Source organism: Solenopsis invicta, chromosome 4, assembly GCF_016802725.1.
Source record: "Solenopsis invicta isolate M01_SB chromosome 4, UNIL_Sinv_3.0, whole genome shotgun sequence".
Classification (NCBI taxonomy): domain Eukaryota; kingdom Metazoa; phylum Arthropoda; class Insecta; order Hymenoptera; family Formicidae; genus Solenopsis; species Solenopsis invicta.
The window spans coordinates 7,483,628-7,506,043 of NC_052667.1; the positions used below are offsets into that span (position 1 = coordinate 7,483,628).

The following is a 22,416-nucleotide window of genomic DNA, read 5'->3' on the forward strand; positions in this document are numbered from 1 at the left end:
TGAATATCAAATGATTACGGCACTGACATAGTTGTGACTGATGCATATTTCTACCCTTGCAGATTAACTTTGATCTCAGTTTAACTTACTCTTCATCTTTCTTTAATTCTAAGAATTGGAAAAAGAGTAAGTTGCTGAGATCAAAGTTAATCTACATCGATGGAAATGAATAGCTTTACCAGGAGTTTTTGTCAGATTTTTTATTTAAATATCTTGGAAATAGTGAAAAACCTAATAATATTTTTATCATATCTTTGTTATATATATTAGAAATAATGAACAGAACATCAAGAAGTTTATTTCTATTACGCATGACAAACCTAAAAATGGGATTAAAAGTAAAAAAAAAAAACTTATATTTTACCAGAAAGTTTTATTATCTTTAAAAAAAATGAATTACCTTATGGTGTTATCGATAACGTAACGTTTGTTTATATATTGCGTGAAGAAAATGCACAAATTGATGGTAATTCCATACTTCATTCCTGTGTGAGTTTTCTTACTTCTTGTTACAAGTGGCCAGAGCATTATTATCCATCTTCTCGTCTCCCAAATGAGTAAACGAGGAGTATCACTGAATGCTTCTGAGGATTATTAGCTGTTCCCATTGAGTTCATCTCAATGTCCATTGGTTTGTCCTCATCCCGTTTGTAATCTATTAAAAAAATTTATCTTATTATATAAAACGTATATTAAACATCCCACTTAATTGTGGGGAATAATAAAACTATCATATTTGTATTTTAGTATGAACGCCAGATAATAAAGTCGATGCTCAGAAAAATTATTGACAATTAGTGAAGTAGCTGTTGTGTATGTTACTTCACTGTTTTTACGAATTTTTAGAATTCTACTAACTTATAAAATTGAGTGTGTACGCGATTATAAGAAATAGAGTGCACATATGATATCCTTAAATTGGCAAACTTTTCATAAAATGGGAGAGTGCACTTTTTTGGAAAGTATAAGAGACGTAATGCATTCGATTGAACAGTTAATAGGAGCGCTGTACAGGTCGACAATTTTAAAAAAATTTTCTGCGACGTTCTTCCATCCAACATCAAGATACTCGAGCTGTTCCGAAGACATTCCGAAGACAGCGTGTCTCACAACGTGGCGCTTAGAGTCTCATCGCGAGATACGAGCGAAATTTTAAGAGTTTAATCTGCGGAACGAGATTCGGCGGCGATAATGATATAAAAAACAAATGATTCGCAAATTGCGACGGTAAAAAATGAGCAGTATTCTTTTCAATTCACGCATCGCATTCGTTTTTATCTTGCGCTCTAATTCCATCTCACGAAACACCGATGAAACACGTTAATTTAAGGGAGATCGTGATAGGTTTTGGCGTGTGTATTGTAAGACACAATATATCATGCTAATCTGTTAGAAAAAAATTAGATTATAAGATCTTTCAGATTTCTAAATATATTTGACATTTCTTGCATCGAGTAAATTAATATTTATCGTATCAAACAATTTAATATTTAATACATTTAAACTATTAATAAATATTAATCTTGTATAAATTTATATAATTTTATAGTTTATTACATTATATACAAATATCGTTTTTATGAGTCACTAAATCGAAAGAATGAATGAGAAATATATTTTAACTGATTTCCAACAATAAAGTAAAAAAAAAAAAAGGAGTGAGAGGAATGAAATAAACAATGTCGTTTTTTTTATAGAGGTTCGGGTGAACAGTTGCATCTTAATGAGAGTACGTGATAGAGATGGAATTAGAATCGATGCACTTCAGTCGCACGCTGAGAAATCATCAAGAAGAAAATATGCGGCCGCTTTCTTTTGCACGCGCTTCGACGGTTCTTTTCTTTTGACATTTTTATGTTTTGTTCGACCGGACATTCTCCATTCGCACTTAGGAAACATTGATGTGATATATGGGTGGTAGAACCCCTTTTTTCCCCCCTTGAGAGATAGGCGCTCTTGAGTTTTTGTTTCAACAGATAAAGTATAAAGGTTCGCACGCGTTGAACATACCTTTTCCTTTGGTTAAATTCAAAGCACGTCAAGCTTTGAGCGCAAACGCAATTTGTGGCGCATTATCCACATATCGCAGGTTGCTTTATTCGCTGATCGTCGCATCTACGGGTAGCCACGCATAGCGAGTGTAATCGTCGTAATCGTTTCTTCAATAATCGCAGGTCGACAAGCCGCCGCCACCAGGGTAACGTGGTTTCGACAACGCGTTCACCGCACGTTCACATATCGGCGTTTCACAGTACAGTACCTAACTAAGTAAACTGCACCAGCTGGAGATTGACCTGACGTATTGCATTGTCATCGTATATTCTTTATACGTTATTTTTACAAGTATCCTTCTACATTTATCTTAACTTGCGAATTTTCGGACATATAATCGGCATGTTATTAGCTAATAGATTATAATAAAGCTGATTAAGCAATCGTTGACCAATGAATTCAAATTAAATATTAATTTTGTAATAGTAAATATATTAAGAGAAACAATATTGTTTTTAATCATTTGTTGAAGTTAATGTGTTTAACTAAATATTAATTTTATAATAGTAAATATTATACTAAGAATTATATAATCTTTAAAAAAAAAAATTTCGTCATTTAAGAAAAACAAGTAATCGCTTTCAGTAATAAAATAATCATTTTACATATTTTATTTCTACAAAATGTAAATGCTATTCAACTTATGATTAATTTGTCTACAACTAAAGTTTCAGAATGTAACTCCGTCGTAAGTAGAGGGATACCTGTATTTTCTGACATCTCAATATTTTTCATATTTCGGGATACTATTTACTATTAGACGGACTCTTACATCATACCAACAGTATTTTGTATAGAGATAATTTTCGCGCATGTTATTGTTAGACTGAAATAATTCCAGATTATACAATGCACAACGTCGTCAAATTAAGAATTAACATTCAGTAACATAGTTGCACGCACGCTGATTACTACTAATTGGTTTGTTCTGCTCGCTCCTACGAATGACACAAGTTGATGTATTAGATGGATAACTAATATTCTATCCGTTGTCGCTCTGCCGTAACTTGATGACCTCTTCTATGAAGTAACTAAATCAGCGTCACGTAATGTTAAAGTAAAGATTATATTTTAACACTCGTAAGAAAAGTAATATGAAGAGATGATACAGAAGCATAAAAAAATTTTGAAAATAACTGACACCTCCTTACGTGAATTAGGCCCGGTTACACCAACGTCATTTTGGTTTCAAGCAAGACTTAAACAAATATCTGTCTTTATTTTTCTTTCTAAATACATAAAGATAGAAATATATTTTAGTTTCACTTAAAGCTAAAATAGCATTGGTGCAATCGGGCCTTACAATAAGAGTGTGAATTAAATAGATATTACTTGCTGAAATAACGTTCCAATTCTACTATGGCAATTGGTAAATGATTAGTGGCGATTTTACTGCGCACAAAACAATAACAAGAGGAATCGATGAATTATTACATTATTGGAGAGTCTTTTATAAAGATCGCTTTAGGGCATTCACATTTGCACTTTATTTGTTTTATATAAAGGTACATTGTAATAATTTATTTCTATTTTTTGTTTAATGAGTGAACATTTGAAAACATTAATCAAGTTCTTATATGTAAAAAAAAGATTATACAGCATTGTTATTGTATCGTATAAGTCACTTTTTGTAGAATTAATGCTACGAGATAAAACAAAATTATCTACATACTATAATGTGGGCATTGAGAGAATTAAATTGAGAAAAATGTTAGACCCACATACTTGGCTTTATCTTGTTTGCAGAAAAAGAGACAGTAAGGACAAAAAGACATTATGAACATAAACTGCACGAATAATGTAATGCCGACAAATTTTCTTCAAACATACAATATACTAGCACAATGAAGTATATCAATAATAAATTGATTAATCGATTAATTTATAAACTGATTCATAGTGTATTTAAAAAAAAAACTGGGCTTAGATTCAATTAATGATTATCATCTATTGATAATCTTATCCTTACCATATTTTACGATATAATTACGTTATTAAGTTCTATTGTAAGTTTTATATAGTTTTCATTATAATTATCGTGGACTCAACGACGGACGCAGAGGGCAATTCCTAGGTAATCGAGTCCGATAAGCGAATGATCGCTGCTGAAAGGCGGCGATGTTTTTTTTACGGTTTTTTTTTGTTTTCGGTCGCCTTTCGCATGCGCTAGTGCGTTTAGTACACGCTTAGTACCTCGGTGGCATCGCGTCTGCCGGACCTGGGAAGCTAAAAGGTCAGAAAATGAAAAATCGCAAAATTAATCACGTGAACGCCTTGCTGTGTTGCAAGGAGCAAGAAGGAAAGTATAAGATGTAACACTGGCGTGCGCGATCATCACGGGACGCGTCCAGATGCGGGATCGAAACTGTAAATTCCGGTACGGCGGTGTGGTGTTAAGGAAGCCTTGTGGATATTTCTCCTCGTTTTTTTTTGTTCCACGTCGCAGCGCATATAATGCAGATTTGTCGAGAGGCACAGCTACCAGATCTGGGCGTTCTATCGTCGCTACTCGTTATCGAATCTATTCATCTGTGTATGTTGCTACAATATATATAATTTTTTTTTTCGGGAGGAACGTTGGAGTTTCATCGCTCATGATGAATATCAATTTTTACAAAATATACGCACATCATAATTATTCGGCGCATTATGGCAGCGTATTTTATGTAAAAATTTCAGGACGATCCAATTTGTGTGAATATGGAATGATGTTTAGATTCGTAAAGTTCGAGAAAGCCGATGAAGGTGAAGCTCACACCCAGTTCTGGCTAGCTGTCATACATGTAAGAAAGCTGGTCGATACGCCGCAATTGTGCACCGTCGCAAGTGCATTTGGAAACTGACTCGAACTTCGTGGAGAACAGAAGAGTCTCAAATTTCGCGACGTCGAAAGACCTTCGTCGCTGGGCGCAGGGACGACAACGCAACGCATTTTTTTTTTTAGTTTCTCGGAACAAAGGTAAAATTGGGGAAAGCGTTTCGGATCGTGTCTCAAAGAAAGCTCTTAGAGGGACAGGGGAGAGCAAATGCGAAGGACGTGCATTTGTAGGCTTCGCAGGTTGCAATTTTGCGGTGTGCAAGGGCGCAGGGTGTCGCGACGTTCAGTTTATGTTCGCGACAAACGTGCGGGAGGTGTGCGAGGTCGAAGATCCCGCGTCTCCTTCGGTGATGTGTCTCCGCGGACCGCAGAAACTCGCGCTGCGGAATATTGCTTGCAGAAGCCAGCCGCGTAACCGGAAATGTATCTTTTTCATTTTCTCGTGTTTGCGAGAGGAGTTTCCGCCTTTCCGAGCGCACCTCGCCATTACGGAATTACCGCAGGCTTGATCGCATGGCGCATCTTGGACGGGCGTCGTGTTCGAGAACCTTCGTCGCGGAGTACGTAAAAGAAGAGAGGTGATATATCACGGGTATACCGACGTCTCGATGGCAAAAAGTTCCCAAATCGGTGTAAATTGCTACATAATTACACAACGATAGACAGATAAATTTAATCGATAGGAGATTTCAAATTCATACACGAAAATTTGAGTGTTTGTCAAATAATTTCTGTTTCCCCTTTGCAATTAGTCAGAAAACTTACTGTTTTAAATGTGTAAATATCAAAGCGTTATTGTTAATTGAAATGAATGTAACTTGTCGAATACTTGATTTGGAAAATTTCGTATACAGTACATCAAGAATTGTAAATACGTAATGTAAACATGCAGCACGTGCTTTTGCACGCGGTCGATTAGATCTGCGGAACTTTCAGCCACGGTGATTCTTCAGCCTCTGTTCTCTTTTACACGCATAAAAGACAGAAACGTCGGCTCAGCTACGCGTGTATCGACGAAAGCAACGATTCGTATACGCAAAAACGGCATACCGTGCACGGCGTAAGGATGAACGCCTCCGTGTAATAGCCGAGAGTGTCGCGCTAAGTGTCACACCTTATACTTTTACAGAAATATATTCAACCTGCGTCGAATCCGCATATATAGAAATTGCATATGTATTACATGTATAATCGAGGCAAGAACGAGGGTGCCGTATATAGCGCAAAGAAGAGTGAAGACGCTAGATTGACAAGCGTACGCATTATGGATTCTCTTCGCTTTTCAAACGTGTGTTAACTTTTCATAGCCGCACAGTTTTGTCTATGAGACAGATTAGTATTGCGAGATAAGTTAATAAAGTGCAACTTACCGTCCGCCGCCACGTGGAGGACCATATGCGTCTGGTCTATCATATCCTTCGGCATAACTGCAACACAACGGAGGAGATTCCATTAACCATGTAGTGATAAAAAAAAACAGAATGTTTACTCAACTTTTGTAAAAGAATTCTCTGAATTTCCGAATTTTCTAAGAATTTTATTCAACATTCCAGATAAGATTAAAGAATTTTTTTTAAGGGAGCATATACACCTAGACGGGTTTAACTTTGTAAATTTTTTGCGAAAAAAAATGGAAAGATAGAGAAATCGTGTTAAGGCTCCTGAGTACTCGCCGCGGCCATATTGAAGTCAGAAGCGACAAATTGCGTGAAATGACACGTTATTTTATCAAACATGCCATTTGTAAATAAAGCCAATTTGGATAAAACAGACTAAGAGATGGCTTTAAAATACTTCTAAATATCGGTCGCGACTATCCTTTTTTCGCTTAACATTCAGTAAATAGTCGTAAAAAGCACGTAAAGTGACGCCTATTCAGACGGGAAAACACACGGATAACTATTGAAAGGGGTGAAAAATGTACTTTTATGTATAAAATTCAAAGAAACTTTACTCGCAGTCCATTTTTACGAATTTGGTAAATACGAGACAAGTCATATTTTCACAATAAAACACATAATAACAAAATGACATGCATGACACATCTCATCGTCAATCTGTCATGTTTCACGTGTATTAGTTCTAATTTCGTCCGTGACAGAATGTCGCTACCGTCAACGCGGGGTTCTCGGCTGATGAGTCAAGAGCCTTAATAGTAAAAAATTTATACTTTCCATTATTTAATATTTAAATTTTATTAAAAAGATAATTTAAAATAACGTCGCTATTCACATGCTTCCAAATAATGTTTTCATAAACATCTGACTACAATATCTTGAAGATTAATCGAATTGCAATTTTACACACTTTTTTTTAGATATTAAAAGCTAGTATCTAATAATATAAATTTGTACAACTTACCCGCCAGCAATTGGTGGATAACTGCCACTGGGCACGGCACTGCCAGGTCTTCTACTAAACATATCAGCTTGTGGTCCTGGACCAGTGCTGTAACTAGGTGCCCCTGTGCTGTAGCTAGGTCCAGTGCTCATTCCCCTGTCAAATTGATGCATATCATTACCAGGTAGACCATCTCTTTCGTAGGCCATTGTAGCTCCCTGATTTATCCCCCCACCCATCATATCCCCTGGCCTGCTCGGATAACCCCTGTTGTACACAATTTTTAACTATATTAATTCTATTAACTTCTTTTCATTCTATTTTAGACAATGCTTTAGATTTTTTTATATTATTAATTAACATAAAATTCTTTTTTATTTTGCTATTTTTATTTTAAAAGCAACAATTTTCTGTAATATAAATCGTTTAGACGCTTTAATGATTGTGTTTGCACTTTATACGTTTGAAAAAATTTCTCAGGTTAGAATAAAAACAAAACGTAACGCGAAAGCAGTTTAAAGTTCGCTTGTGAATGCTGCATATTTCGTTAAACTATTGTCAATTATAAATATATTTGTATTCGTATTTAATAAAAATATTTTTATATTTTTAATAGAATCTAATGTATGAATTTAATAATAAAACTATATAAAAAAAACCTAGAAATTTCAATATGTTAATAATACAATAAAACTTAAATTTAGATTCTTAAAAATAGAAAAAGGTTTGATTGTCTATACTGAAAATTGCATGATTCAAATTTATACACAATTATAATTAAGTATAATAAAAAACTAGCTCTTTTCAGCGCTGGCATTCAAACCTTATATATGCATAGTAAATAGTAATATAATGTTTGATTTAAATAAAAAAAGATTTTCTCACATGTATGTATTGAGCTGTTGTAATAAAAAGATAAAATAAAATCATACAGTTTAATGTAGATAATTGTTAAAATTACTGTCAACAATAATGCTGTACATTAAAAAATTTTTTATATAATTATTTTGACTAATTATAATATTAATGTACAATTATACATACATACATACGTATATATGTATAATAGAAATAAATGATCTACATTTCACTGTATTTGAGAATTAGTTCTTAATTTAATTAAATCTAAGTTATATTTAAAAAATTAACATAATAAATTTTATCTTACTAAATGTAAAAACTGTTTCTTACAAATAAAAAATAAACATTAAATTTCTATATATCAATAATTAAATTTTGCAATTAAAAGCTGATTAATATTGCATCTCAAGCCAAAACTGAATAGACATTCACAACTAATGTTTTCTGAAAATAAAAAGTCTCCGAACACTTGTAGTATTTAACGTACTTGCATATCTGCTTTGGTTTGAGAGACAATTCAGCAGATTCAAAACGCAACAGACTCGAAAATGATGATCTTATGAATTTAAAAAAAGACCAAATTATTATTAAAAATTATAGCAGCTACATTACCAGTGGCTCTCATCATATCCAACATCAGTGTACCCAGTCCCATACCCAGTAGTGGCAACAGCGCCACCACCGTTTCTCATTGGCCCAGCCGCACTTCGGTCATAATCATTTCTTGCTGTATAATCAACAGTGCGGCTGGCACCGAAATTATCGGTGCGACCGTAATCTACCGGACCAGGTGCGCCACGATTAAAATCTCCGGCCATGCCACCACCAACTACTGTAAACAACATGAGTATTAAGACTCTGGATTACAACGGCTCCTCGCGTTTGTTTCACTTGGCAAGTTTGTGCATCCCTTTCGTCTCACGAAAGTCACCATCAAAAAATAAAAAATTAATAAGTGGCTAAATGTGTGTATCAAATGAGAAATGAAAAAAAATTGAATGTACTTTTAACAACTTATACAGATATCCTTCTTACTATGGTTTCGAGAGTTGGTCGTAAATCAAATTGATTGTAAGTCATATAGCACTTTATATAAATAAAACATTATACAAAATAATTTTATTACTAAAAACGATTGTAGATTTCTATTTAGTAAACAATCTAATTTTTTAAATATTGTATTTCTTAATATTAATGTGTTAGAAAGTTAATATTAAGTTTAAACAGATTAACAAATGATCAAAAATCAATATTTTTTATCATTATTTTTCTAAAAATTTTATTCTTAATATAAATGTTCAGTATTATAAAATTAATATTTAACTTGGATCACTAGTTAACGAGTGCTTAATCTTTGTTATAATGTACTAATTTATCTTCAATTAATAGCAAGTCGGTCGTAAGTCCAAAAATTCGTAAGTAGGAGAGTACCTATATCAATTTCTTCGAAGTATTACAGTGCAAAGTACAAGTGACAGATTCAGACAAACCAAAAGCGATCTTTTATCATTATAGAGACTACGATTATACTCGTCTACATTTTTAACATTTCGTGTGACAAGTTAAGAAAATACTCTACGCAATTATGTACTCCACATCTGTCGAAACGGAGTGCGGTTTACTCGGGACGAGATCACATACTCTTAAAGCTGCACAAACACCACTCACCACCGTGATTACCATAGTCTGTTCTAGCGCCGAAATCGGCGCGGCCATAATCGGCCGTTCGTCCATAGTCTGTTGCGCCGGTCGGCCCGTATCCGCCCACGGCGCCGGTAGCTGGCCCATATCCGCCGCCCATCCCCGGCGCCGTCGAAGTGTAACCCATCGCCGCACCACCCACGTTCTGACCGTAAGCCCCGCGATCGTAGCCGGCACCAAAGTCCGCCCCACGGCCGCTAAAGTCGCCAGCCCCGCGATTGTAATCGGTGTACCCGGTCGCGACGCCACCTGCAGCAGATCCATCGTAACCAACGAGTTGGATCGGAAGAACTGCAAAGCACGCCGAGATATGAAATTGGTTTTTCAGTATACAATGTATCAAGGTTTTTTGTTAAAATCATTTTTCATTCCAACATACTATTTTCTCAAGTATTTACTGAAACGTTACATGTTTGTCACATACTAAAGTCGGTTTTGTGAAGCAAATCTCGTAATTTTTACGCTCATTTATGTGGGATAAAAGAGCGGTGAAATAAAAAAAGAAACCAACAAGAAATCAACAAAAAAATATCATAAATAATAATTTGTGCTGGCAAGGGAAAAGCCTCCACTTGGAAATTAAAAAAATTATAAAACATTTTACATAAAGGATATATTCTGATAATAAATTCTCTTTTTTTTTGCTGCTGTAATTCGTAAAAAGATAAAATCAATATTTGAAAAGTTTTCCTCGATTTTTCATTTTTTATTATTCATCAACAAAAGATAGAATAAAATTTCATATAAAAAATTTCTTTCTTTCAATGAGATTTATCGCTTTTAAGAAACTTAGCATATAATTGTTTAATAATACAAAAACAAAAAATACACCAATTTTCAGAGATTGATTTTACCTTTTTAGGAGGAATTTGGGCAGAAAAAAAAATTTATTACACATCAGAATGACTTCTATGTATTGTTAAAGTTTCATAATTTTGCTATTTCCGAGTTAAGAATATTTGTGAACATAGTACAAGCGCACGCATATGACGATGTAGATTGTGAAAAATTCAATGAGAAAATAGTCTTGTCGGAATTTAGAACCCTGGCACACAAAACAAAAACTGAAGCAGTAAAAAAATCAACAGTTCGAATTTACTAGTCTGTTTACGTTATTACATTATACTGTTCTCGATTGTAATCAAGAGAGGCAGAAGGATTTTACAGGATCCACTTAAAAAATCTACCTACAAAAACCTATTCAAGGAATCATTTTTTTCGATTTTTTTTTAGAAACTTAAATAATTGTTTAATTTTTGTTTTAATTTTTATTCTTCAATTATCATTCTTCAATTTATTATAGTTAAAAACTTGATATTTTTTTTCTTTTAACAAATTTATAAAAAAAATCTGTTATACATAATGAACATTTTAAGACTTCATACCTGAGGGAATTATTTTTTATATTTAAAAAAATAGTCGAGTTTAAAGACTGGTTGCTTTGGCACGAAATGCTCTTTCTACAGATACATTATATTAATTAAATTGAAATTAATTCATATAATTATTAATTAAACAGCAAATTTGATTAATTATTGTGGACTATAAAAAATAAGAACCCAATAAAAAAATCATTGGACTGAAAAAAACAAACAACTGGATTTTTTTTTCAAATCTTGACTGTGATTGATTGATTTGCTTACTGCTCAAATTTTACTATTTAAGTTGTGTGTCATGGCCTCTTATTAAAATGCGCAAACAATACCAACCTCTTCTATCATTGTATGGTCCAGGACGAGCGTCTCTACCACCGTCTCGTCCCCCCCTACCACCTCTCATTGGTCCACCTCTTCGATCGTCTCGGCGACCTCCTCCGCCGCCGCGTGACTTTCCGGTCGACTGTTCCACGTTGATCGTCGCCCCCTTGAAGTTGGAATTGTGGAGTGCCTTGATCGCCGCCGCCGCATCCTCCTCCCGCGCCATGTGGACGAAGCCGTATCGATTCATTACATCGCATTCGGTTACTTCACCGAAGCGCAAGAACAATTGCCGCAACTCCTCGTTGCGACAATTTTCCGGCAGCCGGCCGACAAATATTTTTGTCTTCCTCTGCAAAACATGAGAAAAGAGCCACATGCAACGCATATTACTATTAAGTCGAGTATCGATTGCCGAGAATTATAGGCGCCAATGTTTTGTTATAAATAAAACAAGATATAAGATAAAAGACTGTAATTTAATGTGAGACTTGTATCTCAGAAATCGACCATACATCCCTCCGCAGAAAGTATGGTGTCTGTTCGAGACACTTGCTATCGCTCAGTTGTGTTAGAACACAATTTTACAAAATGTATGAAGCTACGATAATGTAAAATAAACACTGAGCAACTGTTATTAATGCAGCCGGTGATTAACTCCAATTAACCCTTACAGAGTTACGTGCAGTCCAATTAATTAAAAAAAATCGCGTTTATTTTGATTTGTTTATAACTAAAAACATATTGCTTCATTGATTAAAATAATAATAAAAAGGGATAATTTAGGTATAAATTATATCAATACGTGCATATCACTAGCTATAAATATCAAAGAAATATTTCAAAAATTGAAGAGAAAAAAGTGGAACGTGCATATCTCACCACTCTGGTAAGAGTTAAACTGCATTACGTAGCAAAATAAATAAGAATTATAATTCTAATCTTTTTATTCATAAAAATATTCAATTAATCTTTTGTTGTGTACAAAGAGTACTTAATTGGCTCTATAAAAGATATATATATAATTGTATATATGATCTTACCGGCTGATTAGATGACACCATCTGAAACAAATGTTCATTAAGTTAATGTATAATACATAAATTTAGTTGATATAAATAAATAAGACATTGAAATGTCTTGATTTCTTTTACATCAAATAGTTCTTTCACGTGTGCAATTATAATTTGCCACATAAATAATGAAAGAACTATTCAACGAAAATTTATTTTATTGTATACTTAATTATAATATAATAAATTTTTATTATGTAATATTTGTGAATAATAATGTACTGTTTCATTTTTTTTACTTGCTTTATTTTTTTAATTATATAGGCGATTGATCAATCAATAAATTTAAAAAATCGTCTCACGTAACAGCTGTCATCAACATTAATGCAATAGTATAGATTATGTAAAAACATTTTAAAGCTTTATTTTAAATTCAAGCATAAAGAACGGACGACTCGGAGGACGACGGAGGTATGAGGCTTGTTGTTAGTTGTGTAATATTTGTAACTTTGTCGTTTTTTTTTGTTCTTGAAATAAAATAAGATACATATGAGTAGATGTTGGGAAAAAAGAAAAAGGAAATATAAAAAGGACAAAAAAGAGGTTTTTATATTATTCATCTTTTCTAAAATTAATTTAAAAAAATTGTATAAAATTGTTATAACTTATTACAATGCTGATTTTTTTTTAATAATCACAGAAGTAAAAAGAATTCTTTATACTTGTACAAGTAATAAAAATTAGTTCAGAAGGGTCGTGACTAAGTGTATATGAAAATGGTATCGAAAAAAACAACAATGTATATATAGAGAGATGAGACCAGGGTTGAGCATTTACGTATAAAATGTAAATCAGGCCTCATTCAAAACCCGGCTCGTGAGCCAAAGCGTTTCCATCTCTTCGTCACCTAGATAAAACGAGATACAGTAGGTAAACAAAAAAGGAAGGACACAATCAACTCTGTCTGAATCCGAAGTTTTAGAGTCTATCCTTTTTTATTTATTCTCTCTCACTCTATCGAGGCGACGCAGAGGTGGAAGCGTTTTGGCTCACGAGCCAGGTTTTTGGCAGGCCTGATGTAAATAATCTATGTGTATATAATGTAAACTATATTTGACGTACCATCTATGTAAACAATAAAATAATCTGTTGGTCATTGAAAATTCAGATTTTATCAGAAATAGCAAAAATTATATTACTTTTTAATTTTTTGTCTCATAATGTTTATTTTATTATTATATTTACTTAAAGTTAACATATTTTAATAAAATTAAAGTCAATAACTTATCAAATTTAGATACGTAAAAAAATACATAAATAAACTATCATAAAATTAAAAGTTATGTTAAGATTAAATTAAGAGTTTTAAAAAGCATCATTCCTATTCAATTAGAAATCATTTTTTTAAATTAAATTGTTTAAAACATAATATAGATAATCAAACAAATTTTGTAATATTTTATTTGTAAATTATGTTTATATGAAATAGAAAAGAAATATTTTTCTTTGTGTAATAATGTATTTTCTTTTACTTTTTTTTCTTTTGGATTATTAATGAACTTAGGAAAAAAGTTAATAAATTGAAGTTTGTGTGTTTCAAAAATAACTATCATAATTAGAAATTAGATCATTTAAAATTAATCAAATCAGGTTAAAAATTATTAACTTCTTATTTTTGCTGTTTAAACCTTTTAATTAGTTACTACTCATCCCTGTAGTGTAGTTAGACATTTGCAATTTTATAACTTTATTTTTCTGTATAATTTATCATCCAAATTATAATAATCCAATAAATTATCCAATTTATAATAAATTATGTCTACATGAAAAATATTAATGCAAATATAACACAAGTATATGCATAATTCATGTAAAAATAACCTTATCTTAAAATAGATGGCATAAACCTGGTTAAAATGCAGTTCATGATCATTTGCAAACTATCTTTATCTATATAGGACTAGTAATCATTAAAAACCTTGAGATGTGCATTTGTGTGTATATCAAAATATATTATTAAATATTAAATTGAGAAATCAAAGTTAATCTACATTGGTGGAAATGGACATTAGGCGTTTATCAAAAATATAGTTTTGATAAACATCTAATGTCCATTTCCACCAATGTAGATTAACTTTGATTTCTCAATTTAACTTACTCTTTATCTTTTTCCAATTCTTAGAACTAAAGATAAAGACTAATTTAAACTGAGATAAAAGTCAATCTGCGTTGGTGGATATAAGGCCTGTTTGCACTAATATAGATTAATTTCAACTTACATTAGTGCAAACGGGGCTTAGATTCATGCATTAGTTACAGTAACCTTTTGTAGTTTCTATCCTTTCTCGTTTAAAGTTCTAACTATATCCTGTAAAAATTTTTTACAGAGATAATTTTCCAAAATTTTGTGTCAAAATTTTTCAGAGAATTTCTATAGTTCATAACTTTTTAGAAAATTTCTCATATTTTTACACAAATTGGAACATTTTTCAGAAATTGTTAAGAAAGTTTATATATATTTTTTTAAATTCTTTATGTGTAAATTTTAAAATCCTAATTTCTCATTCTATAATTTTTGATGAAATCTTATAAAATCTGAAAAAGTATTTTTAAAATTTCCTTTTTAAATTACAGGATAAAAAATCTTGGAATATTTCAGAATTCTCATATATAAAAAAATCTAAGAAACAAGACTTTCTCAGTATTTCTGAACTATTGCAATTTATATAACAATTCAGTTTTATGTTCAGTACAAGTAGAAGACAATGCATTATTGAATGCAACACATGATCTATTGTCATCTTGTATCTATTTCTAACAATAGGAGAGTTTTTATATTTATCGATTGATCAATCCCAATAATTTAGATCAACTCTTATTACCTAATTTCAGTTTAACTTTTTATGTTTTCTAATGTCCATTTCTATCAATGTAGACTGACTTTAGTTTCGATTTAACTTAGTCTTTATCTTTTCTTAATTTTTGGGACTTAAAGATAAAAAGTTACATTAAAATTTAAATTAATCTATATTAACACAAACAACAATAACATCTATTTGCAATAATGTAGATTAATTTTGATCTTGATTTATTCTTTATCTTTTAGTGTTAAGAATTGGAAAAGAGATAAAAAGTAAATTAAAACAAAATTAACTCTTACTTTACCAAATCTGTATCCAGATTTCATTTATGAAACAATTAATTTTTATATTCTAGTAATTCTAGCATTCTTTTACAAGTGAACGACATTCTTTGTCTAGTTTAATGTTTTGCTAAAAAAAACTTTCCAAAAATTAAACCAGACAAAGAATGTATTTTTTGAAATGACTGTGACTCAAGTAATCAAGCTTTATTTATTTTTATTTACCTATTTCTACAGGAGTATCCCTTGATAGAAAAGGTATATAAAAAAATATATATGTATGAATAAGCACAAATGTGTAGGATTGCTTTCCTTTTAATGAACATGGTAATAAAGACAGTCGACATAAACGTCGTCGTTCTTTCTTCGTTACTCATTGAATACCAAAAAAGGATAAAATGATGCTTGTGTCAACTGTAGACTGAAAGAAAAGCAGCCTATATTAAGAATTCCTTACTATATATATATATATATATATATATATATATATATATATATATATAATGCAAAAAATTTATATCTACTGAAAGATACAAAATATATAGAGATGTATATACATATATTTATATATACACACATACACACACACCTCTATATATTTTGTACTTTTCAGTAGATATAAGTTCTTTGCATTTTCGGTAAAGCAAAGGTTAAAGTTTTAATCTATACTGATGGAAAGAGACAAAGAATCCCGCCTAAAAGCCGTGGCCGGCTTTCCCCTCCCCTGCCGCGCCTTTCGCATGAATCTTGGTGTTGTTATCGAGCTTTTTTATTGTTGCGTCATTTGCGCGCGGCCATGATGTTTCTACGAGATATCGAGGATAAACAAAAGAAAAAAAGGCGAAAAAGACGAGATCGCGTATCGCGGGACGCAACGGGGAGACGGAGGGAGAGGCATAAATGGACGAGATGGCGGTCGAAGTCGATTTCAGTTCGAGGAAGTTTTGCCAACCGTCACTTATTGCGAGAAGTTAGCGATCACGATCGCTCGCGTCACCCATGACTCGTGACGCCGGTGATCGTTCAATTTATTGATCCCACGGGTCTTCATGGAGTGCCCGAAGGACACGCGGGTGACGCGACGCGATCGCCTTGCGGAAGGAGGAGGAGAGAGAAAGATAAGGCAAAACGAAGAGAATCCAAAGTTCCAGAGATTGATTACCGTTCCAGCCGTTGCCGTCTCCGTGGTAGCATGGTAGCCGACAGACGTGTCCATTGATAATCGGTGGAAGGGGAAAAAACGTAGAAAAGAAACTGAAATTGACGATTAAACCGATGTGCGAGCGCCCCTCGTACGCGCGATGATAGCCACTCGAGCCTCGCTCACTCGAATCGTAATACGCCGCTCTGTAAATCACGTTAAAAAAAAAACTGCCCGCACGTACGCGCAACGAAACACGAGTCACGACGCCGCCGCTGCTCTAGCCTCGCGTTCGTTACGAGGAACAGTGCTGCCAACGGTGCAGTGCGTCGTGTCACCGCGGGCTCTGCCCGTTTCCGCTTCCGTACGGAAGGCTGCGTTCCAAAATTTACTATCGTCAGTACTGAAAATGAGTGATTTCTGCAGAGAAAGTAGATTTATGCCTATTTCCACCAACGCAGATTAACTTTGATCTCAATTTAACTTAAGGTTGGTTTATGCAGGCCGCAACCGCTAACTTATGCCGGAATCTATAAGAAATTGGCCAATCATAATGATTATTCTTCTATAAGTCGATTATGATTGGTCAATTTCTTACAAATTCCGGCATAAGTTAGCGGTTACGGCCTGCATAAACCAACCTTTACTCTTTGTCTTTCTTTAGTTCTAAGAATTGGAAAAAGATAAGGAGTAAGTTGAACTGAGATCAAAGTTAATCTACATTGGTGGAAATGGGCATTAGTAGATCAAGTGAGCACTGAATAATTTCTTTAATATGATTAGTTTATAGCGCTTTCGAGGACAGTGGGTTTTGAACCCAAGGGAGGGGGTTCGAAAATTCTAATCGTCGGGTGGAGTAACTTTGAGTGACCAATCAGGATGAAGAAATCTTGAGATTTCTTCATTCTGATTGGTCATTCCAAGTTACTCAAAGTTAAGTCTGGGTTTGGCCCGGTTTTTCATTATCCGATTAACTTACGGTTAAATTTAACCTGATGTTTTATCCAATGAGCTTGACCCATGATGATGCCATAGGTGAAGCTCATTGGTTAAAACATCAAGTTAAGTTTAACCACAAGTTAACCAGATAATGAAAAACCGGTCTAAACAGATATCTTAACCGTAAGAAATCAGTCAAACGCAATCGATTATTCTTCTATAAATCGACTATGATTGAGTGACAATCTCTTATAATTAAAGCCTGCTTTACTCTACCCGACGAGTAGAATTTTCGAACCCGCTGCAACTTAAGCTGGGTTAACGCGGTCATATGCTGGAATCATCCAATCAAAAGTTAAAACGGAGCATGTGATGTCAATCCGGTTTCAGACTACTCCACTACTCACTCCAACGCGCTCCAATACCGTACGTTTGTCGTAAATGGAGTAGGGTCGGAGGTCGGAGCATGCGACGCGAACAAACCTCTCTCATACATACGTCATGCGTCGCGTCGGTGTGAACATGTACAACATATGCATTCCATAGGCTCACTGTAAACGCAGGTGCACGCGTTGTGGGATTGATACGTGCTCGCTTTTCCGAAGAAAAATGAAGAGATCTCCGTTGAACAGTGCATCGCCCGGTGGTCGACCGTACGGCGCGAGGCATACGCCGTATAACTGGAAATCGCCCGGAGGCTCGTGCGGTAGAGGTTATCTGTCCGCGGACGATAACAATTACCAACGTTTCTCCGCGAGCGGTGCGGGATCGCAGCCCTGCGACGGCGATTTCATCCCTCTGGACATCAGCACGCCAATGAGAGGTACAACACCGCAACACGACAAGTTCAACGCCGCTAATCGGTACAGTCCGTCCGGTGGAAATCGTGGCAGTCCGGGCAGTGGATGGTACAACTTCAAGGGTAACTATTATACCTCGCCGAGGTCAAATGGTGGCAACCGGTACCCCAACTACCAGCATTCTCCCAGGTTCCGTGGGCAGAAAAAAAAGGTAAGTGGCCGGTGGACCGGCGAGAGTCTTCTACGTCGCGTAAAAAGATCTCACGATTGGTAGGGAAAATCAGGCATAACTTTCACAATTTTGGCATTTGACATTTTAAATACTTGTTATGATTAAACTGAATTAACATTATGAAAAGAACCTTCCCCTGTATTTTCATGCTGAGATTAATTCTGTACGTGGAATAATTTCTTTGTTATAAGTTATAAGTTAAATATGAACATGCTGCATTGTACCAAACTTGCTCCAATGGTCGGATAAATTAGCATATATCACAATGTAAATTGCCTATATGATAAATTTCTAGATAAAGGAGGCATGAGATTAAAAAGTCAAAATGTTTCAATCTGTTTAAAAATTTTACAGAACTTAATTTAAATGAAACTAATATTAAAATTTCAAACTGGTTGTTCGATTGATTTTTAAACTGTAGTCTTATATGGGCTTCAGACTATGAATTGAAGATTGTGAATTAAAGATTAGAAGAATTTGACAAATCAAGTAATTTTAATTTTAATTCATTTCATGATTGTTTGAATTCTAATTTCCAATTCATAATCCTTAATGTTCTCAATGATAGTTCTGCAAGCTTAACAGTATTGCAAGTTACATGATTTTGTTTTGTTTTTGTTTTCCAGGACTACAAAGGAGCGCATAGGCAAGTGAATGTATCAGCATATGTAGATATGAATTCCTTTTTGGAAGATCCCTGGGAAAATCTAGTCAAAAAATTAGATAATTCTAAGGACACGAGTAAAAGTAAAGAACTAGAGAATGAATCTCTTTTATCTAATTCAAAACTAACAACTGATTTAACAGAAATATCAGGAAGCAAACTGTTGAAGGATATGAACTTGGATGAGTCGCAAAGCAGTCAAGAGCATACAAATACAAGTTCTGTAGATGTAAGCTTTAAGGAGCAAAATACAGATATTAGTCAGGCATCAAAAGTCAATACTTCGGTAGAATCGGAGATTGGTGATACCTGTTTTGATCAAAATTCGCCAAATGAAAGTACATGCAGTGTCAATGACAAGATCTGTGGAGTCATGCAAGAGAATAGTATTCATTTGAATGCGTCATTGACGGACACTGACCAAAAAGAAATATAACAATAATACAAGAACACAAAGTGTATTACAAGAGAAAATGCATTACAGTAAACAAAAGTACACTTGATTGTTGCATATACAGTCTTGTACTCTTGTAGATATTGTATATAAGTATAGCATCTTGAAATTAAATGCGATTGACTATTTTTTACAGACATTATTTTTTTGAAGATACGTTAATAGTATGGATAGATTATACTGTACGTGAGATACAACATATTACCATCATCTTACAGATTATATTTTCACAATTTGGCTGTGAAAAATATTTAGAATTTATATAGGACAATTATATGTGTGCAATTTTTTGTGTACATATTAAGTCTGTGAAGTGTGAGAAGTAAACTTGAATTACATAGACAATTTCTCTCACTAATACAATTATATTAAATCATTATTTAACAGGATCAGGTCATAAAGACATACAAAAAATTGAAATTTGAAATTTTATACAAAAATGTGAAATTTATTTATATTTTAGATTTGTTTTCTAAGCTGCGAGTATTGAAGATCTATTTGAAATGTCAATTTCGATATTCAATTAGGATCAATAGTATATCTTTTTACTATGCATAAATACGCGTTGCTTTTATTTTTTTTCTATTGTTATTTAATGAATCTACGTGCAGCGGTATGTAATTGTATTAATTTTTCAATTTCAAACTTTTAAGTAAGTTTGATTAAATTTATATTGAATTACCTGATATTGGCTATGAATATATTTCAAAATTTTTATATACATAGAAATAAATGTATTCATTGAATTTGTGTACATACATATAAATCTTACTATGACAGCTGAAAGAAAAATAGAAAGCACTTTAATTTGGACAACAAATTTTTCATTGACATTGGTAGATATGTAATCGTTAGATTTGTATTTCTCGTCATTGTATATAATGTCTGTATATACAATGTTTTTAATAAATACATAGTATATAATAACAAATAAATTTGACATTATATAAATTACATTCAATACATAAATGGATTATGTAAATTAATCAAATGTTATTTAAGTGTACATCTGTGTAATTTCATAAAATATTTAGGTTTGGATTTTTAAACTTAATATGAAATTTAATTCGATCGTATATAACTTAGAAAGTTATTTTTGTGTATTCATATTGTTTTTATGATAATTAGTTGTATTTAGATTAGAATTGCAATATATATTGTTAAATAAGCAACCTAATTGCAATGAATAAGGCTTATTTTTTTTACGTGATAACTAGTTTTAGATATTAGATATTAGAGATATTGTACATAGGTATTTCCAATATAAAGTTGAATTGAATGAAAAATTGTCTTGAAAAATTACATTTGGATAAGTTCAAGAGAAAGTAGTCCCTTTTTCCCTATACTACTGATAGAATTTAATCATTGTTTACTTTTAATTACAGTGTATTAAAATATGCAGCTATTAAACTTTAATAGTATATATAAAGGGCAGTTAAATGAAAACAAGATGGACTATATATACTGTGTTATAAGGGGCAGTCAAATGAAAATGAGACAGACTGTATATACTGTGTTATACAGTCTGTCTCGTTTTCATTTGACTGCCCCTTATATTTTAATAATTTCTAAATTACTGTTATATTTAAAATTTTGTAAAATTTTTAAAAAATTAAAAATTACTGCTTTAATATTGTATAATATAAAATAAAGTTACTTGAGAGTTACATTGCAAGTTTCAAAATTGATAGAAAAAGTGAATCTTTCTGAAAACTGATTTTTTAACGAATAAACATAATAATGTATATGTATATGTATTTTAACATAACGTAAGATTGTTGAACCAATGAGTATGCAGTATAAAGTCGTCGTATTACGGAATATGCAATAATAAATGAGGCTGAGTATTCGAAATTATAATTGTGTTTAGACTACCTAATAATGTAACGCCATTTTTAAAATTATATCTTCGAACAAAAAGAAGAGCTTTCTTTAGAACTTTTATGTAGGGAGCCTAACAAAAATTACATAAAATGAAATATTTTACGAAAGAATCTTTCCGAAAGAAATAAAAAATTAAAATTTATATTATATCACCAATACCGAAAATAAATGTTATAAAGTAAAGTGATTTAAGCTTAAAAATGAACGTTTATATCTAAATGTGTTCAGACTTCAACGTTAAATCGAGATTTCTGTACGTGTGTGTATTTGATTTCGAATTATATTAGGTACAGAAGTTAAAGAAGATATATTATAAAAGTTGGAAAAAATTTTAACTTTGATATGTACTTAGATAAGTCTTAAAGAAGAAAATATTTTTTATACCACTCTTACACATATGATTGAACGAACGTTAGAAAAACTTTCTAAAACTTTTTGTAGCCTTGTTCATCATACTTGAGCATTCTATATATAAATATCTTGATGATTTAACAAAATTATTTTCAAATCTGTTTCTAGCTACATTTTCAGACGCTTTAGTAAAATCATTCTTTTTGTGTATAAATGTTTAGATTTGAACTTGTCATAATTTCTTTTCCGTTACACGACACATGCATTTTCTTATTGTTTATTACAGCATAATGTGAAGCTAGAATAGCATAGGGATTGGAACACGTC

The 22,416-nt window shown here is 32.7% G+C and overlaps 2 protein-coding genes across 9 annotated transcripts; one reads left to right on the forward strand and one right to left on the reverse strand.

Annotated features, from left to right (window-relative positions):
- Positions 1-185: 185 nt before the first annotated feature.
- On the reverse strand, positions 186-17,074 carry LOC105203428 (RNA-binding protein 4.1). Of its 8 annotated transcripts, XR_005574547.1 has the most exons (9): positions 16,787-17,073; positions 12,513-12,533; positions 11,482-11,821; positions 9,740-10,063; positions 8,684-8,903; positions 7,232-7,366; positions 6,241-6,297; positions 401-655; positions 186-320 (listed from the first exon to the last, which is right to left on the reverse strand). XR_005574547.1 is itself a non-coding variant. In XM_011172225.3 (8 exons), exons 1-8 carry the CDS (start codon positions 16,838-16,840, stop codon positions 640-642), a joined length of 1,167 nt encoding a protein of 388 aa, XP_011170527.1. In that variant the 5' UTR covers positions 16,841-17,073; the 3' UTR covers positions 354-639. The 8 variants fall into 8 exon arrangements, 7 of the variants coding, with proteins under 7 accessions (XP_011170527.1, XP_025992722.1, XP_011170528.1 ...); XM_011172225.3 differs by lacking the exon at positions 186-320 and having other exon boundaries at positions 354-655; XM_026136937.2 differs by lacking the exons at positions 186-320; positions 401-655 and adding an exon at positions 3,516-4,278 and having other exon boundaries at positions 9,740-10,021; positions 11,545-11,821; positions 16,787-17,074.
- Positions 17,075-18,152: 1,078 nt separating this feature from the next.
- Positions 18,153-21,140, forward strand: LOC105203430. The gene is made up of 2 exons (XM_011172227.3): positions 18,153-18,715; positions 19,363-21,140. The coding sequence occupies exons 1-2, from the start codon at positions 18,314-18,316 to the stop codon at positions 19,834-19,836; spliced, it is 876 nt and encodes a 291-aa protein (XP_011170529.1). The 5' UTR covers positions 18,153-18,313; the 3' UTR covers positions 19,837-21,140.
- Positions 21,141-22,416: the final 1,276 nt, after the last annotated feature.

Coding starts and splice junctions, on each gene's coding strand:
- LOC105203428 (XM_011172221.3), bottom strand. CDS start 16,840: ATGGACACGTCTGTCGGCTACCATGCTACCACGGAGACGGCAACGGCT. Junction 12,534..16,786: donor AGACGGCAACGGCTGGAACG/GTAATCAATCTC, acceptor CATTTGTTTCAG/ATGGTGTCATCTAATCAGCC. Junction 8,904..9,739: donor AGACTATGGTAATCACGGTG/GTGAGTGGTGTT, acceptor TGTTGTTTACAG/TAGTTGGTGGTGGCATGGCC.
- LOC105203430 (XM_011172227.3), top strand. CDS start 18,314: ATGAAGAGATCTCCGTTGAACAGTGCATCGCCCGGTGGTCGACCGTAC. Junction 18,716..19,362: donor TCCGTGGGCAGAAAAAAAAG/GTAAGTGGCCGG, acceptor TTTGTTTTCCAG/GACTACAAAGGAGCGCATAG.